This window comes from Mastigoproctus giganteus, chromosome 8, assembly GCF_048544385.1.
Source record: "Mastigoproctus giganteus isolate SK-2022 chromosome 8, ASM4854438v1, whole genome shotgun sequence".
Classification (NCBI taxonomy): domain Eukaryota; kingdom Metazoa; phylum Arthropoda; class Arachnida; order Uropygi; family Thelyphonidae; genus Mastigoproctus; species Mastigoproctus giganteus.
The window spans coordinates 162193197-162211576 of NC_143582.1; the positions used below are offsets into that span (position 1 = coordinate 162193197).

General features: G+C 36.7%; 1 protein-coding gene across 1 annotated transcript in view; it reads right to left on the reverse strand.

Moving 5' to 3' along the window:
• cutlet (chromosome transmission fidelity protein 18 homolog) overlaps window positions 1-18380 on the reverse strand; it is a 404162-nt gene that overhangs the window by 152345 nt on the left and 233437 nt on the right. Inside the window, exons 12-13 of the mRNA XM_090380385.1 lie at window positions 10430-10557; window positions 2236-2316 (exon numbers count right to left, since the gene is read on the reverse strand). Of these exons, the coding sequence (XP_090236511.1) occupies window positions 2236-2316; window positions 10430-10557 (209 nt within the window). The remainder of the gene's footprint in view (window positions 1-2235; window positions 2317-10429; window positions 10558-18380) is intronic.

Here is an 18380-nt window from a genome sequence, read left to right on the forward strand (position 1 = left end):
ATGCTTGTAGGAATGGAATCCTTTATTCCACACTCCACTTTAAAATCTCATCCTTCATCTAAACCTGGGTTTTCCAATAAATGTGTTAAGGCTGTTCAAGAGAAGAACGTTGCATATTGTAATTGGCTTGTTTCCAACAATTGTAAAGCAGCTATTAATCAGTCCAAACTACATTTTGAACAGGCTAAGAGAAGAAAACTTGCTTCTTGCCCTAATAGTACCAAGCATTCTGGTCTCTTGCCAAAGCTATTGGCCGCAACTTTTGCCCATCTCTGCTCCCACCTCTGTCAAAACCAGATGGTTCTGTTTTCACTTCAGCCAAGAATAAAGCTGACCTGCTGGCATCCCATTTTTCTTCCAACTCATGTATTAATGATCTTAGAAAAACACCTCACACCATTCCCAACACGAACCATTCAATGCCTCCTGTGGTCTTCCGTCAAAAGGATATCAGAAGGATTTTGATGAATCTTGATGCTAAGAAAGCTCTAGGTCCTGATGGTATTTCTCCACTTGTTCTCAAAACCTATGCTCCTGAACTTACTCCTATTCTTTGCCACCTTTTTTTCACTTTCTCATTCCAAAGGTGTTTTGCCTTCTGCTTGGAAATTTGCTAATATCCAGCCAGTTCCTAAAAAGGGTGACAAATCCCTCCCATCCAATTATCATCCAATTGCAATTACTTCTACTCTTTCTAAAGTAATCGAGAAATTGATTAACCGCCAACTCTTAAACTTCCTAGAAACCTTCCATCTGATCAACGATCGCAAGTATGGATTCTGTCAGTGTCGATCCACTGGTGATATTCTGGCTTATGTTACCCATTTATGGAAAAGTTCAATGGAAAAGTTCATGAAACAAGCAGTTGTTCTTGACATCTCAAAGGCTTTCAATCATGTTTGGCCCAAAGATCTTCTAAGCAAGTTTCTATCTTATGGTTTGCCAATTGTTTTTTGTTATTAGTTATCCAGTTTTCTCTCTGATCACTCACTGAGGGTGATGGTAAATGGCTCTCTGTCTTCTAACTTCTCCACTAATGTTGGTGTCCCCCAAGGTTCAGTTCTTTCCCCCACTTTTTTCTTCATGTATATTAATGACCTTCTTACATGGACTAGAAATCCTATCCATAGTTTTACCGATGATAGCATATTCCATTCCACTTTCCATTTTGAGGAATCTTGCCCTGCTCAATCAGTTTCAACTTCTCGAATATCCACTATCAATTTCTTAAATGCCAATCTCCAGGTAATTCTCCAGTGGGGCACAGACAACTTAGTTGATTTCAATCCTTCTAAAACTCAGTCTTGTCTTATATCTCGCAAAAAGGATTCTTCTGCTCCTATGCTTATCTTTGGTGACACTCCGATTTCTAGGAAAAATGATATATCTCATTTGGGGATTACCCTGACTTCTAATCTGTCTTGGCACAAGCACGTTACAAATATTGCTTTCTCTGCATCTAAAAAGCTTGTTTTTTTCTTTCGCTTTTGGTGTTACTTTCCTTCCAAACAGCTATTCACTCTGTACAAATCATAAATCCGCCCTACCATGGAATATTGTTCCAACATCTGGGGCGGTGCCCCCAAAACCTCTCTCAGGCTTCTAGATTCCATTCAGAAGAGGGCAGTTAGGTTAATTAATGACTCCTCTCTAACAGAGTCTTTCTACTTGCTGCCTCATAGATTTACTGTTTCTGCTGCATGCCTTTTCTACAGATACTTCCATGGGCACTGTTCTGTTGAATTGGCTTCTATAATTCCCGCTATCTCTGTCAAAACAATCTGAACACATGCAGCCACCAGCCAACATCCATTTACTGTCCAACTTCAAACTCACAGAACCAACTTTTCTTCCTCCTTGTTTATTCATTCAACTGTTGTTTTCTGGAACAACCTTCCTTCATATGTATTTTCTGAAAATTAGTGTACAGAAGTTGAAGTCTAACATCAACAAATATCTTCTTTTGTCTTCTCAACCTCCAACCCAAGTATGGTACTAAGTACTATAGGTTCTAATACCTCTCGTGTTTGGAATTTCATAAAAAAAAAAAAAAAAAAAATCATGAACTACATTCAGTCAGTAATTTTAACTATATCCTTAAACAAAAAAAAAAAAAAAAAAATCTGAAATAGTGTAAAACTGATATAAAATTCTTCTGTACATTCAGGTAACATGCAGAGCAATTTAGAGGTACAATTAAAGGGTAAACAAAGGGGAAAAAAATCTAATCTTTACCTTTTAGTTAAATTATTTCCTGCATCTTCATTAATAAAAGACACATTTCTTGATATTTCAACAATATCCCCAATTTGTCTCCTGTTAAATAAAATACAATACAATCAATAAACTGTGCTCTATAACAGACAAGTTAGTGTCATTGTATCATATTAATACGTGGTGAACCACAGAAGTAGGTGAAATGGCATTGTTTTGGTTGTATCTCATTTAGCGAAAATCTTCATAACAAGGTGCCCCGATATTGCACTACCTCAAATAAGTAAAGCTTCACCAATGGAGAAGCCTATAACATTACTTATTCTTGGCAGATACCACCACCCAGACGGCACGTTTCAAGGCTTATTGGCTTGTCTTTGGTGGGCAGGTAGGTACCTGGTATTGCAGCAAGTGACAACCAGTTATGAAGTATAACTCCACAATATGAGAGACTGGATGGTGTGCAATAGTATAGACAATTTTTTGGGCTAGAGCCTCAAACTATCCGTAGTTTGAGGATCTAGCCTAAAAAATTGTGTTAGTCTATACCAGTAATGGCGAACCTTTTTGAAAAGTGGGTCAATTATTTTTATTTCTTTTTTTAAATACTAGCCCATGAGTCATAAGTTAGTGGCCTCAATTAGAAAGGGTGGGGGGAGTAAAAAGGGTGCCAATTATTTGGAAACATCAAACATTTTGTTAAGAGATAAAGTTGACACTTTTTGGTTCTCACTTTTGAAATAATCCAAAAAAGGTTTTTGTTTCCTTTTTGATTTATAACTTTAACTTTTGCAAGTGAAGAGCTAAAAAAAAAGTAAATATTGAAGCTTGATTTGATACCTTGTACCGCACCAGGTGACATCATGACCAGGTGGCACCAGTATTGCCTCTGCACAAAGTATTTGAATGAGCAAGGAATAAAAGAAAACGCTTTTATTTTGAAATATTCTTTATTAATAATTAACATAATTACAGATACAGTATGTGTAATAAAGTTGATAAAAGTATATTTAATGCGAAATTTGTTGTTGCTTACTTTCAGACAGTTTCTTAATATTAAGTACATACTTCGTGTTCATTACTTTAATACATTTTGCAGTCAATTAATTTCCAAGTTTATTCCTGTTGGAAGATTTAACAGAATTCATCGAGGAAAACAATTTTTCACATGAATATGTGGACCCGAACATTGTGAGAAGAGCGTTAGCCAGTTTCCTCATACATGTAAAATTGTTCGGTAAAGAATACCATGCGTTTAATATAATATTTTCAACTTTCAGTGTGGGATCTTCATTAGGCCTATCTGCATTACTTTCTGAAATTTTTCCTTCTACTTCGAAAATCAAGTTTTCAAATTTATTTTTCCACACTATGCTGCTTTGGAATTCAATTAATTCCATTTCTAAGTTAGTGATACCTAGCCACATAAAATCGTTTAGCTGCATTGTATCGTACTCTGCTTTATGTGGGCATAAAATAAAGCGAAATGTATTTTCCAAACTTTTAAATTGATTATATCTCTCATGGAAAGCTTGTTTTATTTCTTGCAAAATGGTTAAATATTTTTTAATTGCATTTTCTTGAATGTCAAGAATATTTTCAAAATCTTTAGTGTTTTGAAAATGTTTTTGTAATTGAGGAAAATATTTCATGGTGCTCATTTCCAAATCTTTTTTTTCATAAATATTTTGATATTTTCAAACATCATTAATGCAATTTGTCCATGTCCCTGAAGTTTTTTATTCAGTTCATTGAAATGCTGAGTGATATCACATAAGAACATTAAATCATTTAGCCAATCTATATTTGAAAATTCGTCATAACTATTGTTTTTTTCATTCAGAAAGAGCTTTATTTCGTCTAATAAAATGACAAACCGATTAAGAACTTGGCCACAACTGAGTCATCGAACATTGTTGTATGTCAAAATCCCAGAATATTGGCACTCAATTTCCTCTAATAATTGTGCAAATTCTCGCTTATTAAGACCTCTTGCGTTTATAAAGTTAATAACTTTAATTACAACTGGCATTACACTAGAAAATGTTTTTAAACCTTGCTTCGCACATAGAACTTGCTGGTGTATTATACAATGAAATTCTATCAGAGAATGTCTAATATTTTTCTTAAGCTGCTGAATAAAACCAATGTTTTTTCCCACCATATTGGGAGCACCGTCTGTTGTTACAGAAACAATTTTTTGTAGGTCAATTTCCATTTTTTTAAATGTATTATCAAAATATTTAAAAATATCAAGACCGGTACACCTTCCTTTCAATGTTATTAGTTTTATTAACTCTTCTTTCATTATATTGCCTGCATTATATCGAGCAAAAACTGCTAGTTGTGCATAACCATTTACATCAATACTCTCACATCTAAAGCAATCGAATACATTTCTACAGACTTTAAGTCGTTATGTATTTGAGAAGAAATATTTCTTTCTAATTCTATTACTCGATCTTTAATAGTATTGCGACTTATTGGTAACTCATTTATACGCTTTATAATCAAGTCTTTTTCTTTAAAATCTGAAAACAGAGTAGCACTACATTCTAAAAATGCTTGTTTTACAAACTCTCCTTCTGAAAGAGGTTTCCCATGGCGAGCAATGCAATGGGCTACTTGAAAACTAGCAGCTGTAATATTATTTTTCGGAGTCAAAAAAGTTTTTAAAACATTTGTTTGTGAATCATTCTGTTTTTTCTTTTGTAAAAAATATTCTCTCCTTTCTTCGTCTGTTGAGAAGCTAAGATTTGAATGCAACTTTTCAAAATGTCTTTTTACATTGAATGTATGAGAGGTGACTTTTTCGTTACAAATAACACACAGAGTTGTTTTATTCTTTTCAATCATACCATATTTATCAAACCATTCTGTTTGATATGGTCTGGAGCTTGTACCGTTAGTTTTCATTTTTTTAACCACTGACATAGTTCAGGGCTAAGCCTGCAAAAAATATATATAATATATATATTTTTATAACCTACATATATATTATATATGTAGGATGTAATAATTTTAGATGAACTTTTATAAACGTAGGCCCACTTAATATACTTACATTGGTTATGTAGCTGAGAAAATTTGACAATAGAAAAATTAAGTTATAATCAATTTATTATTAACATATCTAGACGCGTACGTTAAGTCTGCCTCTTAGTCCAATACTGAGAGAGTGCGAGTTTGTACTAGCCCGATACATCTCCGTTCTTCAATGCAATGACAAATCGCGCCAAGTTTATGTAATGAGTCACCCACACGCGTAGTTTAATACAATAGAACACTGTTCGCCGACGCGCGACGTCCACATTCCAGTTGGATTTTTGTTATTTTTTATTTATATATTTTATTTTTATTTATATATTTTTTTTATAAATCTGACATTACATATTTATATTTTATAATTTTTTAATAATCTTTTCTCTCTGTTATAATTAAAAAAAGTAGGCCAATATTACAATAAACGCGTGCGTGTGGGTTACTTACAAAGCCTTCGTGGGTCAGTATCTGACCCACGTGTCATAGGTTCGCCACCACGGGTCTATACTGTGTACTCTACGTTACAGTTTACAAAATAAACAAAATTATATCTGAATTATTCTGCTTTGGAAAGTATACTATATTTCTAAATAAATATCAAAAATTTCAAAACAGGTCTTTTAATCTGGATTGAAATGTATTTTATAAACTGAAAAATTTACCTTTTGGACATTTCAAAGTTTTGAGATTTAATTTCAGTTTGAAAGGTACTACACATTAAGTTATTATAAATAGGCTGGCTAGTCTATTCAGGATAACTTAATGGTTGTAGGTTGGTTTGGTTGTATATGTGAATATCAATATGATGGGCAGTTATTTTTAACCCATAAGTCAGGTCCTTTTCATGAAAGCCAAGGTTGCTATACTAAGCACGCTTGCTGCTCCAACTGTAATTCTCACAATTATTTCTCCAATAAGAAGTATAATTTCATGTAATTAAATTAAAACAAATTCATTCATTTAGGAATTAAATAAATAAGCTGTAAAATTAAAGAAACTAATAAAAAAAATTATACCAGTGGGAATAATCCCCTGATTCTAAGGTATATACATACCCTATCCTCCAGAACTAGTGGAATCCAAATTTGGATTTCACTAGTTCTGGAGGATAAACAATAGTCCATTCCAGATTGCAAACCGAGGTTTAGGGGAAGGGGGGTAATATAAGTAGACAGCACACAAAGGAAAAGATAGACAGAAGTAGACACGTACAAGTAAGAAACCTAGATTCCTTCCAAAGATGTGTTATAGCAGTATATCAAATGCAGGAATGCCATTTGTCAGATATCAACAGAGTGGCTGCTAAATGGCCCTTGAGGCTGTCACAGACATTCTGCATGTATATCAAACTGGGCTTGCAACCTGAGAGAAATGAAATTCAGGTGACGGTGACACTCAAGTCAAATAGACCTAATTTTGGTGAAGTGTGGTCAGTCTGTGACAGTCAAATCCTCTACTTGCACCTTCATAATGGTGGAATTGTTAGTAATACTGAGTATAACCCTCATGTGCAAGTCCTGAAATACGACACCTAGAGGTGACCACCCAGTTGAGAACCAATGTAGGTGGGGGTTGAGGTGTGGCACCCATACCACATAGGAATGCTGTCCCTCTGTGTTACCAAGCAATACTAGGTGGTAGATGACTCTCATTAACCTCCAACAACATCCCATCTCTTCGCATTATGCAGTATGATGGAAGAGATTGGTTTGTTGGAGGGCTTTTAGGTTATGTTGTTGTTGTTTGGTTTTTAGGAGCATTAGCAACTAAGGCCATATTGCTCCGGGAATATGCAATGGTCATTCCCTGACCTTTCCACATCCTCCGTATTTGATGGTCAGGAGCTGGAACCCTGGTCTAATAGAGAAGTGTGTGCTACGCACTGCTGCTCCTGCCCACTTGGCTATGGAGGCACCTTTTAGGTTATGATAGACATCATGGCAAGATCCAATCTTCCTTACATTTTGAGGGGGATATCTCTAAAACAGTGTTCACAGACTGGCCAATAGAGAAACAGTGTCCAACAGGCTGGCCAATAGTTCTGCATTTCTCACCTTTTATAGCACTGTATTTGTTGTTATGCCATAGCAGGAAATTGATATTGAAGGGTTTTGTTTTAATCTGAAGTGCAGTATATCATGCCGGTAATCATGTAAAACCAGTTTTTTAATTCTTTCACAAAAACAGCTGCTTAATCATTTAATATTAAGTTATGTAATGATCTGTTAAAGTTAAAATACTTAAAATTAAATTATAGTAAGTGATGATAAACAGCATATTCAATTTTATGAAATATATTATATTAATGTTTGTTTGTTTGTTATTTGGTTTTTAGGAGCTTTAGCAACTAAGGCCATATTGCTCCGGGATATGCGATGGTCATTCCCTGACCTTTTCGCATCCTCCGCATGTGGTGGTGACGGGCTCGAACCCCGTCTAATCAAGAAGAGTGTGCTACGCACTGCTGTTCCTTCCCACCTGGCTACAGAGATGCCTATTATATTAATGTATTTCATAAAACCAAACATGCTGTTTATCATCACTCCATTCAATTACTATCAAAAAAATAATAATAATAAGTTTTGGATCAAATATTTTTGAACAATTCACCCATTTCATTGTGCTGAAATATATAAAAATTGGGCAATGTCAGCTATGCTCCCAAAGTACATCTTCTAATATTGACTTATACATGGGTCAATACATTTTCTGATTTCTGGAGCCCCAAAACTAGGGGGAAATACGACACCTCTTTCAAATATTACCTTATACTCAAAGTATTAGGTAATATTTAAAAGAGGGTAGCAATTTTGCCATATCATGGCAGAACCTTAACCTGGAGAATAAAACAAATATTTAAAACTGATATTTCTTTGGTTCTTCCTTCCTATAATCACAATAAAATTTGATTCACAGTAAATATTATTTTGATCATGAATCAGACAAATTGTTCAAAATGCCAAAATGGCTAAAAACACTAACTATTCAAAATTCCAACAGCTTATAACAGGTTATAGTACCTGTTATTAGACACTTATGTAATATCACTTATAAATTCTCCTGATATTGTCAATGAAAAACCAATAGAACCACCAAGATAAGAAACCTTGGGCTGACCAGGCTAGCCGGGTGGGTAAAGAGCCTGCCTGGCAACCCAAAGGTTGTGTGCTCGAATCCCACCTCAGGCTTGGATCAGAGTAGAAAATGCAAAAACTTTGGGAGGTGCAATATGGCCACAAAAGCTAATGCTCCAACAACAAAAAAAAAAAAAAAAAAAAAACCCACTCAGAATAGCAACTACACTGACAGTTAGAAGAATTATCAGTGTTTCCTCTCTCAACACTCAAGGTACTCAAGCATTAGCATTAGCACAGGCATATGATGCAAGAAAGCAAGCTTATACAGAATCAGCCAAAAAAAAAAAACCTTCCCACTTCACCCATCCATTCGCTGCTCCAAATGTTTGTCTAGTTCTGCCTTGAATTTATTTAAGCTTTCAACCCATGTTTAGTTTCTAGAGAAAGTTTCCGGCATCCCCCTCCCACCATACTTCTCCTTCAACCCATGCGTGGTACTAAGTATTATGGGTTTTGATACCTTTCGTGTTTGGGGTTTTCATAAAAAAAAAAAAAAAAACTTCTACAATGACAAACGAAAGTTTGCTGCCTAAAGGCAAATTTCTGCACATATATTCTACAACTGGCTTTCCTCAATTTGAATTTATGTCCCCTCAGGCAATTAATCTGGGCAAGAAGAAGAATCCCATCAGTGTTGAGAACGCTCAAACCATTCAAGGCCTTATACATTTCAATCAGATCACCTCGCAAGTGCAGTCTCCAGACACTGTAATTTGCAAAACTTAAGCCTTTCTTACATTCACCCATTATAACAATATAATCATAAGTTAGATCTCAGAGATCTGATTATGCTCCCTATCTATAAGATGGAACACAATCAGATGATTCAACAATCTGAGCAAAGAAAAGTGATGGTTCACCAACTGATGTTGATGATTATAATGAAGTTACAATATACAGCTTCACTAGTAGTAAGAAACCTTAGGGGGCTTTAAGAAAACTGTCTCTCCAAAGACTCTTCCTGTACAGAAGATGACTGTGTCATACAACTGTTCAAGTATGACCTGTCATGGTACTTATATACGTAGCATACGTGCAATAAATACCATATTCAGTTAGTTAACACATGCAAATCTTCATTATGATTCTCAGCCTTGACATACCATGTATTTTAATACATTCGCTGCTGTCTATACTTGATAGGGTGCATTCCATATGCCATAATTTTCAGAAAGTTGAGGAGCAAAAATCCTTTAAAAACGTGCACATATGTATCAAGCAGCAGCAAATATATTAGTCCTTGAAAAAATTATTTATATAAATGCAATAAATATGTATTTGTATAGCAATAAAGTATATAAAAAAAAAAAATTTAATCATATAAAATATAACGTATTAGAAGGCAAAGTGTACAAGACAATTTCTAATGGGTTTAGACAATTAATTATATAATATCGGTGTAGATACACCATAGTTTACACATAAATTTGAACTACGTATGTAGTGTAAAGGCTTCGTTTTAATTGTATCTCATTGTGGGTGCTTTCACAACGAGATAGCTGGTATTGCACTTAAATCCATAAGAAATTATGCCTTGTGCATTTTGTCTTCTAATACATTATTATTTATACACCATTTGGCATCTCTCATATTGTGGAAATAATTTCGCAACTGTGATGGCATGTTGCATTAACAGGGTACCTGCCCACTCACTGATGATGAAGCCAACTAGCTTCGAAACGATCATCTGGGTGGTGGTATCCACTGAAAATAAATAACAGCAGTCTTCTCTACTAGAGAAGCGTTATCTATTTGAAATAGCGCAATACCAGCTATCTCGTTGTGAAGGCACCCATAATATGAGATACAATTAAAACGCTTTACACTACATGTGTAGTTCAAATTTATGGGTGGTAAACTATGGTGTATCTACACCGATATTATATAATTAATAATAAAATATAACATAAAAAATAATATAGTGATAAACATAAATACATAAATGCAAAATTAAAAATAAATACAAAAATTTACTTTACAAAAAAGAAATCTTTAATAATAATTATAGAAAAAAAAAATAGCAAATCTCAAAGAACCTTTTCATGCGAGGAAGCTGAAAAATTTCTTGCCACACAGAAAATAAACTTCTCCGAACATCTTTCTGTCCTATATTTAATCTTTGCACATCTGAAAGCTGTATCTCGTGTTGCTTATTATGAATAAACTGAAAATATAACACAAGACCACATGTGTTTATATTCAAAAAAGTACAGGTAAAGTGCACATAATGACTAGTTAGTACAGAAAAATGTGCTGCAATTAGAAAACTATCATGATTTTGTACTGCAAACCATATACAGGTTGCAACAAAAAAAAAAAAAATAATAAAAAAATAGATACATTTTATATTTTACAAAGGTTCATTCAAATGAAAACCACAAAATCAACATAAAATGCATATTATGCAAAAATTGATGATAACCTTGTGTCAGGTTCTTGAGTGAAGCCTGTTGGCAACAATGTGCAGCAAATGTCACTGGATAGCACCATCTGCTGAAATTAGCATTAGCAGAGGCATACGATGCAAGAAAGCAAGCTTATGCAGCATCAGCCAAAAAAAAAAAAAAAATTACAAAGGAGGTCAGGCAGGCGAAGGTAGATTACGAGAAATCTTTGGCAAGGGATGCAAAGAAAAACACCAAAGAGTTCTTTACTTATGTAAACTCTAGAAGGAAGGAAGGGGATGAATAACATTGGTCCACTTGATATCGATGGGTCAACTGTTGATGATCCTGCTCAGGTAGCTAACAAACTAAATGAATATTTTGCATCGACATTCACACATGAGGAGTTATTCAGCGAGAGGAATGCCAGAGGTGTATTCAACTCTGGCAGTAAGCTAGAGAATCTTGTAATAACTGAGAGTAAAGTGGAGGAGAAATTGTTGAAGACAAACACAAGAAAGGCACCTGGGGTGGATGGGATCTATCCAGTTATATTAAAGGAGGCACCAAAGGAAGTAAGCAAACCCTTAGCCATAATTATGAGAGCTTCCTTGGACTCAGGGGAGGTACCCACAGACTGGAGATGTGCAAATGTGACCCCAATTCACAAAGGAGGATCACAGGCTGACACAAGTAATTACAGACCTATGAGTTTAACTTCTGTTCCAGGAAAATTAATGGAGGCACTGGTTAAAGAAGCACTGCAGGATCACCTAGACAAGACTTCAGTTATAGCTCAGGGACAGCATGGTTTTGTTAAGGGAAGTCTTGCCTGACCAATTTGATTGGATACTATAATGCAGTCACAAAAGAACTGGATGCAGGGAATAACTTTGATATTATATACTTGGATCTTAGAAAGGCTTTTGATACTGTTGCACATGGAAGACTGCTGCACAAATTGGAGCAGTGTGGCATTGGAGGCAAATTGCTGCTATGGATAAATGGGTGGTTGAGGGGGAGAAGACAGAGAGTGGTAATCAATGTACACTGCTCATCATGGACTAATGTTATTAGTGGAGTCCCTCAGGGTTCAGTATTGGGTCTGTTTTTGTTTTCTGTAATTATAAATGATATTGATGATGCTATATCAAGCTTAATGTCCAAGTTTGCAGACGATACAAAGTAGGCAGGGTTGTCAAGGACACTACTGACACTATGCTGCTGCAACAGGATCTGGAAAGGTTGAGTAGATGGGCTGAGAGGTGGCAAATGAAGTTTAACATTGACAAATGTAAAGTACTACATATGGGAAACAGCAACCCCAGAGCAACGTATCAACTCTGTGGTACTACACTGACAGTGGTAGAGAATGAAAGGGACCTGGGGGGTGGTTGTGCAGGCAGATATGAAGTTCTCTGAGCAGTGCAGATGGGCTGCAAGATTAGCTCATGGTGTATTGTCAATGATATATAGGAATTTTTCTAGCAGGGATAAGGAGGTGATTATTCCCTTGTGTAAGGCAATGGTCAGGCACACCTAGAGTACTGTATACAGGTCTGGAGGCCTCATTTCAAGAAGGATGTAGTGCTGCTGGAATGAGTACACAGAAGGGCAACAAGGTTAGTGAATGGAACAAAGGGTGCTCTTACGAAGAAAGGCTAAAGTTTTGTAAATTACAGTGTCTGGAGACTAAGCACCAGTGAGGTGATCTGATAGATGTGTATAAAGCCTTGAATGGTTTGAGCATGCTCAATGCTTATGGGATTCTTCCTCTTGCTCAGAATCACCTGAGAGGGCATAAATTCAAATTGAGGAAAGACAGATGTAGGATAGATGTGCGGAAATTTGCCTTTAGCCAGCAGGTGGTTTGTTGGTGGAACAGACTTCCATCCCTTGTCGTGAAAGTTGATAGCCTAAATAAGTTTAAGGCTCAGCTGGACAGGTATCTCGAAGGAACAGAGAGGTGAAGTGGTTTTTTTTTTTTTTTTTTTTTGGCTGATGCTGCATAAGCTTGCTTTCTTGCATCAAATGCCTCTACTAATGCTAATACTAACCACTCCCATTTCATCCCTCCATTTGATCCAAATGCCTGTCCAGCTCAGCCTTAAATTTATTTAGGCTATTAGCTTCCACAACAAGACATAGAAGCCTGTTCCACCAATCAATTACCCACTGGCTAAAGGCAATTTCTGTACATCTATTCTACAACTTTCTTCCTCAATTTGAAACTGTGCTCAATCAGGTTCTTAGTCTGAGCAAGAAGAAGAATCCCATCAGCATTCAGCTTGCTCAACCCATTCAAGGCCTTATACACCTCAAACCTTGCAGGTGCCTACTCTCCAGAATAATTTGGAAACAGTGAATTTTCAAGATGAAGATTAGTACTGGTTACTAATCTTCATCTTGAAAATTAGTAACAAGTAGTTGCACTTTAACAAGTATTTGCACTTTCAGAAAGTGTGTGCTTGATAGATTCCTTGGCATTTAGTATTAGAACTGAAAGAATGATAACTAAGGCCACCTTTTCTGAGTGGTCAAACACAAGGGTACAGAATTACACGTGTTTAAGTACCATAGTACAAGCCGTGACTACTAAATACAGTGATTCTCTTGTATTTTCTCTCTCTCTTGTGAAGTATTCTGATTTTATATGGTCATCCCAGAGTATACACAGAAACAAATACTCATGTTCAGAGTGATGCCATAGAGACTCACCTTGGGCAAGGAAAGTCGTGCCCAATCATCAACCAAAAAAGTGTTAATCTGAGATATCATATTCTGAGATCGTAAAGGAGTGATTCTAGTACATCTGAAGAGAGCAGAAACAGTAGCAAGCAACAAATACTGCGATCTGACTGTGAACCAGTTAAAGACAATTTGAAAGAAATGTCATGGTCTGCTGTCTGTTATATGCCTGCAGCATGATAATGCCCATCCTCATATAGCTTATTCTAAAGTGAATCAGATACAGAAGATAAAGTTTGAGGGGTATTACTGCATCCTCCACATTCACCAGACTTAGTGTCCAAAGTCACCTGTTTTGGCCACTAAAAATACACAAAGAGGATACTTCTCATCAGATTAAGATGTCAAGACAGTGGTGCATGAAGGGTTTCAACACCAACCACAAAACTTCTCCCTGAGGAATCCAAGCATTAGTGGTGAGTTAGAGAAAGCACATCAAATGTAATAGTTACCTGTACTGAAGATTAACAATGCAATAATCTCTTTGTTGTTTATGAAATAAAATTTTAACTTTTGTAGTTTTCATTTGAATAACTTTTCAATATTTGTGTACTATATTGACAAAAAATCATACACTAAAAATACTGGAAAATATTATAAGCTGGGTTAGTCTTCTTGAGATAAACACTCATCCACAAGTGAAGTGATACTAGACATTGCAGCAATTGATGGGGAAATAGCCACTACTTTTTCCCAAATTCTACTTTCCTAACATTCAAGAAAGTTATGAGGGGCTTAGAGGGGAATAAGCATTCTGTATGTTATTAACATTAGCATTAGTAGAGGCATTTGATGCAAGAAAGCAAGCTTATGCAGCATCAGCCAAAAAAAAAAAAAAAAAAAAAAAACCACTTCCACTTCACCCCTCTGTTCGTTCAAAATACCTGTCCAGCTGACCCTTAAACTTATTTAAGCTATCAACTTCCACGACAAAGGATGGAAGTCTGTTCCACCAACCAGCCACCAGCTGGCTAAAGGCAAATTTCCGCACGTCTATCCTACATCTGTCTTTCCTCAATTTGAATTTATGCCCTCTCAGGTGATTATTCTGAGCGAGAGGAAGAATCCCATCAGCATTGAGCATGCTCAAACCATTCAAGGCTTTATACACCTCTATGAGATCGCCTCGCTGGTGTCTAGTCTCCAGACTCTGTAATTTGCAAAACTTAAGCCTTTCTTCGTAAGAGCACCCCTTTGTTCCATTCACTAATCTTGTTGCCCTTCTCTGTACTCGTTCCAGCAGCACTACATCTTTCTTGAAATGAGGCCTCCAGACCTGTATACAGTACTCTAGGTGTGGCCTGACCATTGCCTTATACAAGGGAATAATCACCTCCTTATCCCTGCTAGAAAAATTCCTATATATCATTGACAATACACCATGAGCTACTCTTGCAGCCCGTCCGCACTGCTCAGAGAACTTCATATCTGCTTGCACAACCACCCCCAGGACCCTTTCATTCTCTACCACTGTCAGTGTAGTACCACAGAGTTGATACGTTGCTCTGGGGTTGCTGTTTCCCATGTGTAGTACTTTACATTTGTCAATGTTAAACTTCATTTGCCACCTCTCAGCCCATCTGCTCAACCTTTCCAGATCCTGTTGCAGCAGCATAGTGTCAGTAGTGTCCTTGACAACCCTGCCTACTTTGTATCGTCTGCAAACTTCGACATTAAGCTTGATATACCATCATCAATATCATTTATGAATACAGAAAACAATAATGGACCCAACACTGAACCCTGAGGGACTTCACTAATAACATTAGTCCACGATGAGCAGTGTCCATTGATTACCACTGTCTTCTTACCCTCAACCACCCCTTTATCCATAGCAGCAATTTGCCTCCAATGCCACACTGCTCCAATTTATGCAGCAGTCTTCCATGTGCAACAATATCAAAATCCTTTCTAAGATCCAAGTATATAATATCAAAGTTATTCCCTGCATCATAGTATCCAATCAAATTGGTCAGGCAAGCCTTCCCCTTAACAAAACCATGCTGTGTCCGAGCTATAACTGAAGTCTTGTCTAAATGATCCTGCAGTGCTTCTTTAACTAGTGCCTCCATTAATTTTCCTGGAACAGAAGTTAAACTCACAGGTCTATAATTACTTGTGTCAGCCTTTGATCCTCCTTTGTGAATTGGGGTCACATTTGCACATCTCCAGTCTGTGGGTACCTCCCCTGAGTCCAAGGAAGCTCTCATAATTATGGCCAAGGGTTTGCTTACTTCCTTTGCTGCCTCCTTTAATATAACTGGATAGATCCCATCCACCCCGGGTGCCTTTCTTGTGTTTATCTTCAACAATTTCTCCTCCACTTTACTCTCAGTTATTACAAGATTCTCTAGCTTACTGCTAGAGTTGAATACACCTCTGGCATTCCCCTCGCTGAATAACTCGTCATGTTTGAATGTCGATGCAAAATATTCATTTAGTTTGTTAGCTACCTGAGCAGGGTCATCAACAGTTGACCCATCGATATCAAGTGGACCAATCTGATTCATCCCCTTCCTTCTAGAGTTTACATAAGTAAAGAACTCTGCTGTTTTTCTTCGAATCCCTTGCCAAGGATCTCTCGTAATCTGCCTTCGCCTGCCTAACCTCCTTTGTAACTTGGTTACAGATCAACTTGTATCTATCATAGGCTTCTGTGTCATGTGTTAATTTGTATGTATCCCATGCATCTTTCTTCTCTGCCATATGCCTCGTCAGTTCATCTGACATCCATTTAGGCCTAAACCTTGAACAATATTTCTTAGTTGGTATGTAAAGCCTAGTAGCTTCCAAGATAAGTTCTTTGAATGCTTCCCATTTTGCATTTGCTGTTGGTAACATCATCAGTTGGTCCCACTGTATAGAATTTAAATACTGTCTCAGTCCATCATAGTCGCCTTTACGAAAGCAATAACCCTTCCCTTTACCCCTAATGGTAGTTACCTCTTTGAGTAAATCCCACTTCAGCACACTGTGATCACTGCCACCTAGTGGTTCATTTATCTGCAGATTCTTAATGCATGAAGAATCACTGCTGATAATCAAATCAAGAGTATTTTTCCCTCTAGTTGCCTCCAGAACATGCTGATGTAGAAAACAATCATCCAATAAATCCACATTTCGAACACTCAGTCTAAAACACTGATAGATTCAATATCTTTTTATTTCAGAATATTTGGGAGAAGTCCGGTTGGCCTGCCTCCCTAAAATCCACTTATGGACACCTTCTTGATGGTAAGCCTTGTTGCGTCACATAGGTGGCAACGAACGTGTAGAGTGGTTCTCTTCAATACGCCTGGTCAGCGTGAAGAGGAAAGAACCAAACCCTCCATCACATGACAGCACAACAAAACAAATGGCCCTCAGTCCCCAGCGGCTTTCACTCCTCCTCTTACAGCAGTGAGAGGATCAGAGTGGAAGCAGAGGGTGCTAAGAATCTCTGAGTACGATCAGGCTGCCATGCACAGAAACTGAACTAAGCCTGTTACAACATAAGATCGCTCATTGGTGAAGACAGGATACTAGAGCTGGAAAAGGAATAATAAAATGTAAATTGGAATATCATCAGTTTGGCTGAAACAAGAAGAAGAAATGAATTACTTATAAGTTTATCAAGTGGAAATCCGCTGTACACCAATGGAAACAGTGAAAGGAGTGACGGTGGAGTTGGCTTTCTGGTCCATAAAGATATAAAAAACAACATTTTGGAATTCAAAAGTACATCCAAGGGTAGTCTTGATACCAAGGGTGTCAAGGCTACTACTCAGGATTTCTAAGAGGTATAAGCTAAAGGTTATAATGATTTATGCACCAACATCGAGCCATGATGATGAAGAAGTTGAAGAAATGTACACCGAAATTGAGAGTCTTCTAGATGAACAGAAAACTCACTACACTATCATTATGGGGGACTTCAATGCTAAGGTTGGAAAGAGACAAAACAGCACAGGAAGGGGAACTATAGGAAATTTTGGAATTGGTGAAAGAAATGAAAGAGGTGAAAGACTTGTGGAATTTGCAGAATCTAGACGAATGTCAGTAATCAACACTTTTTTCAAGAAAAGGATGAATAGAAGGTGGACATGGAAGAGCCCAAATGGATTAACAACTAATGAAATCGATTTCATCCTCACTAACAGAAGATATATCGTGACTGATATTACTGTCCTGAACAAGGTAAACGTTGGAAGTGATCACAGAATGGTAAGATGCACACTTGATATAGATGTAAGAAAAGAAAGGAAAAAACTGACTCAAGTAAATAATACAAAGGTCTTTGAGATAACAGAAGAGGAGAAAAGGCAGTATGTACTGGAACTTAAAAATGAGTTTGAGCTTCTGCAGACTGTTCAGGACCAAGATATCAATGAGGAATATTACAACTTTCTGAAAGTGATAAAGCCCAAGAAACCTATAGGTAAAAAGAAATCCAAAGAAGAAAAAATCAGTCAAGAAACACTTGTCATGATGAACCGAAGACGACAAATTAAGAGCAAGAAAAACACTGACAGGGAGAAAATTGAGTATACTGAGTTATGCAATGCCATTAGAAAGAGACTCAGAGAGAAAAAAGAAAATTTAACACAAGAAAAGTAGAACCAGCATTAAGGGAAAACAAAGGATTTAAATCTGCAGTCGTGAGCATTAATACGGAAAGACAAATGATACTGAAACTGAAGAATAGCGATGGTGTACTTATGAAAAGCAGAGAAGGCATAATTCAAATAGCAGAATGGTAGAACTGTAGAAGGAACTTTTACATATGCTCACTTGCCCATTCCATTTGCATGTAGAAAGCCTCTACATGCAAATGGAATGGGCAAGTAAGCAAGTAAGCTTATTATGGGTGATTTCA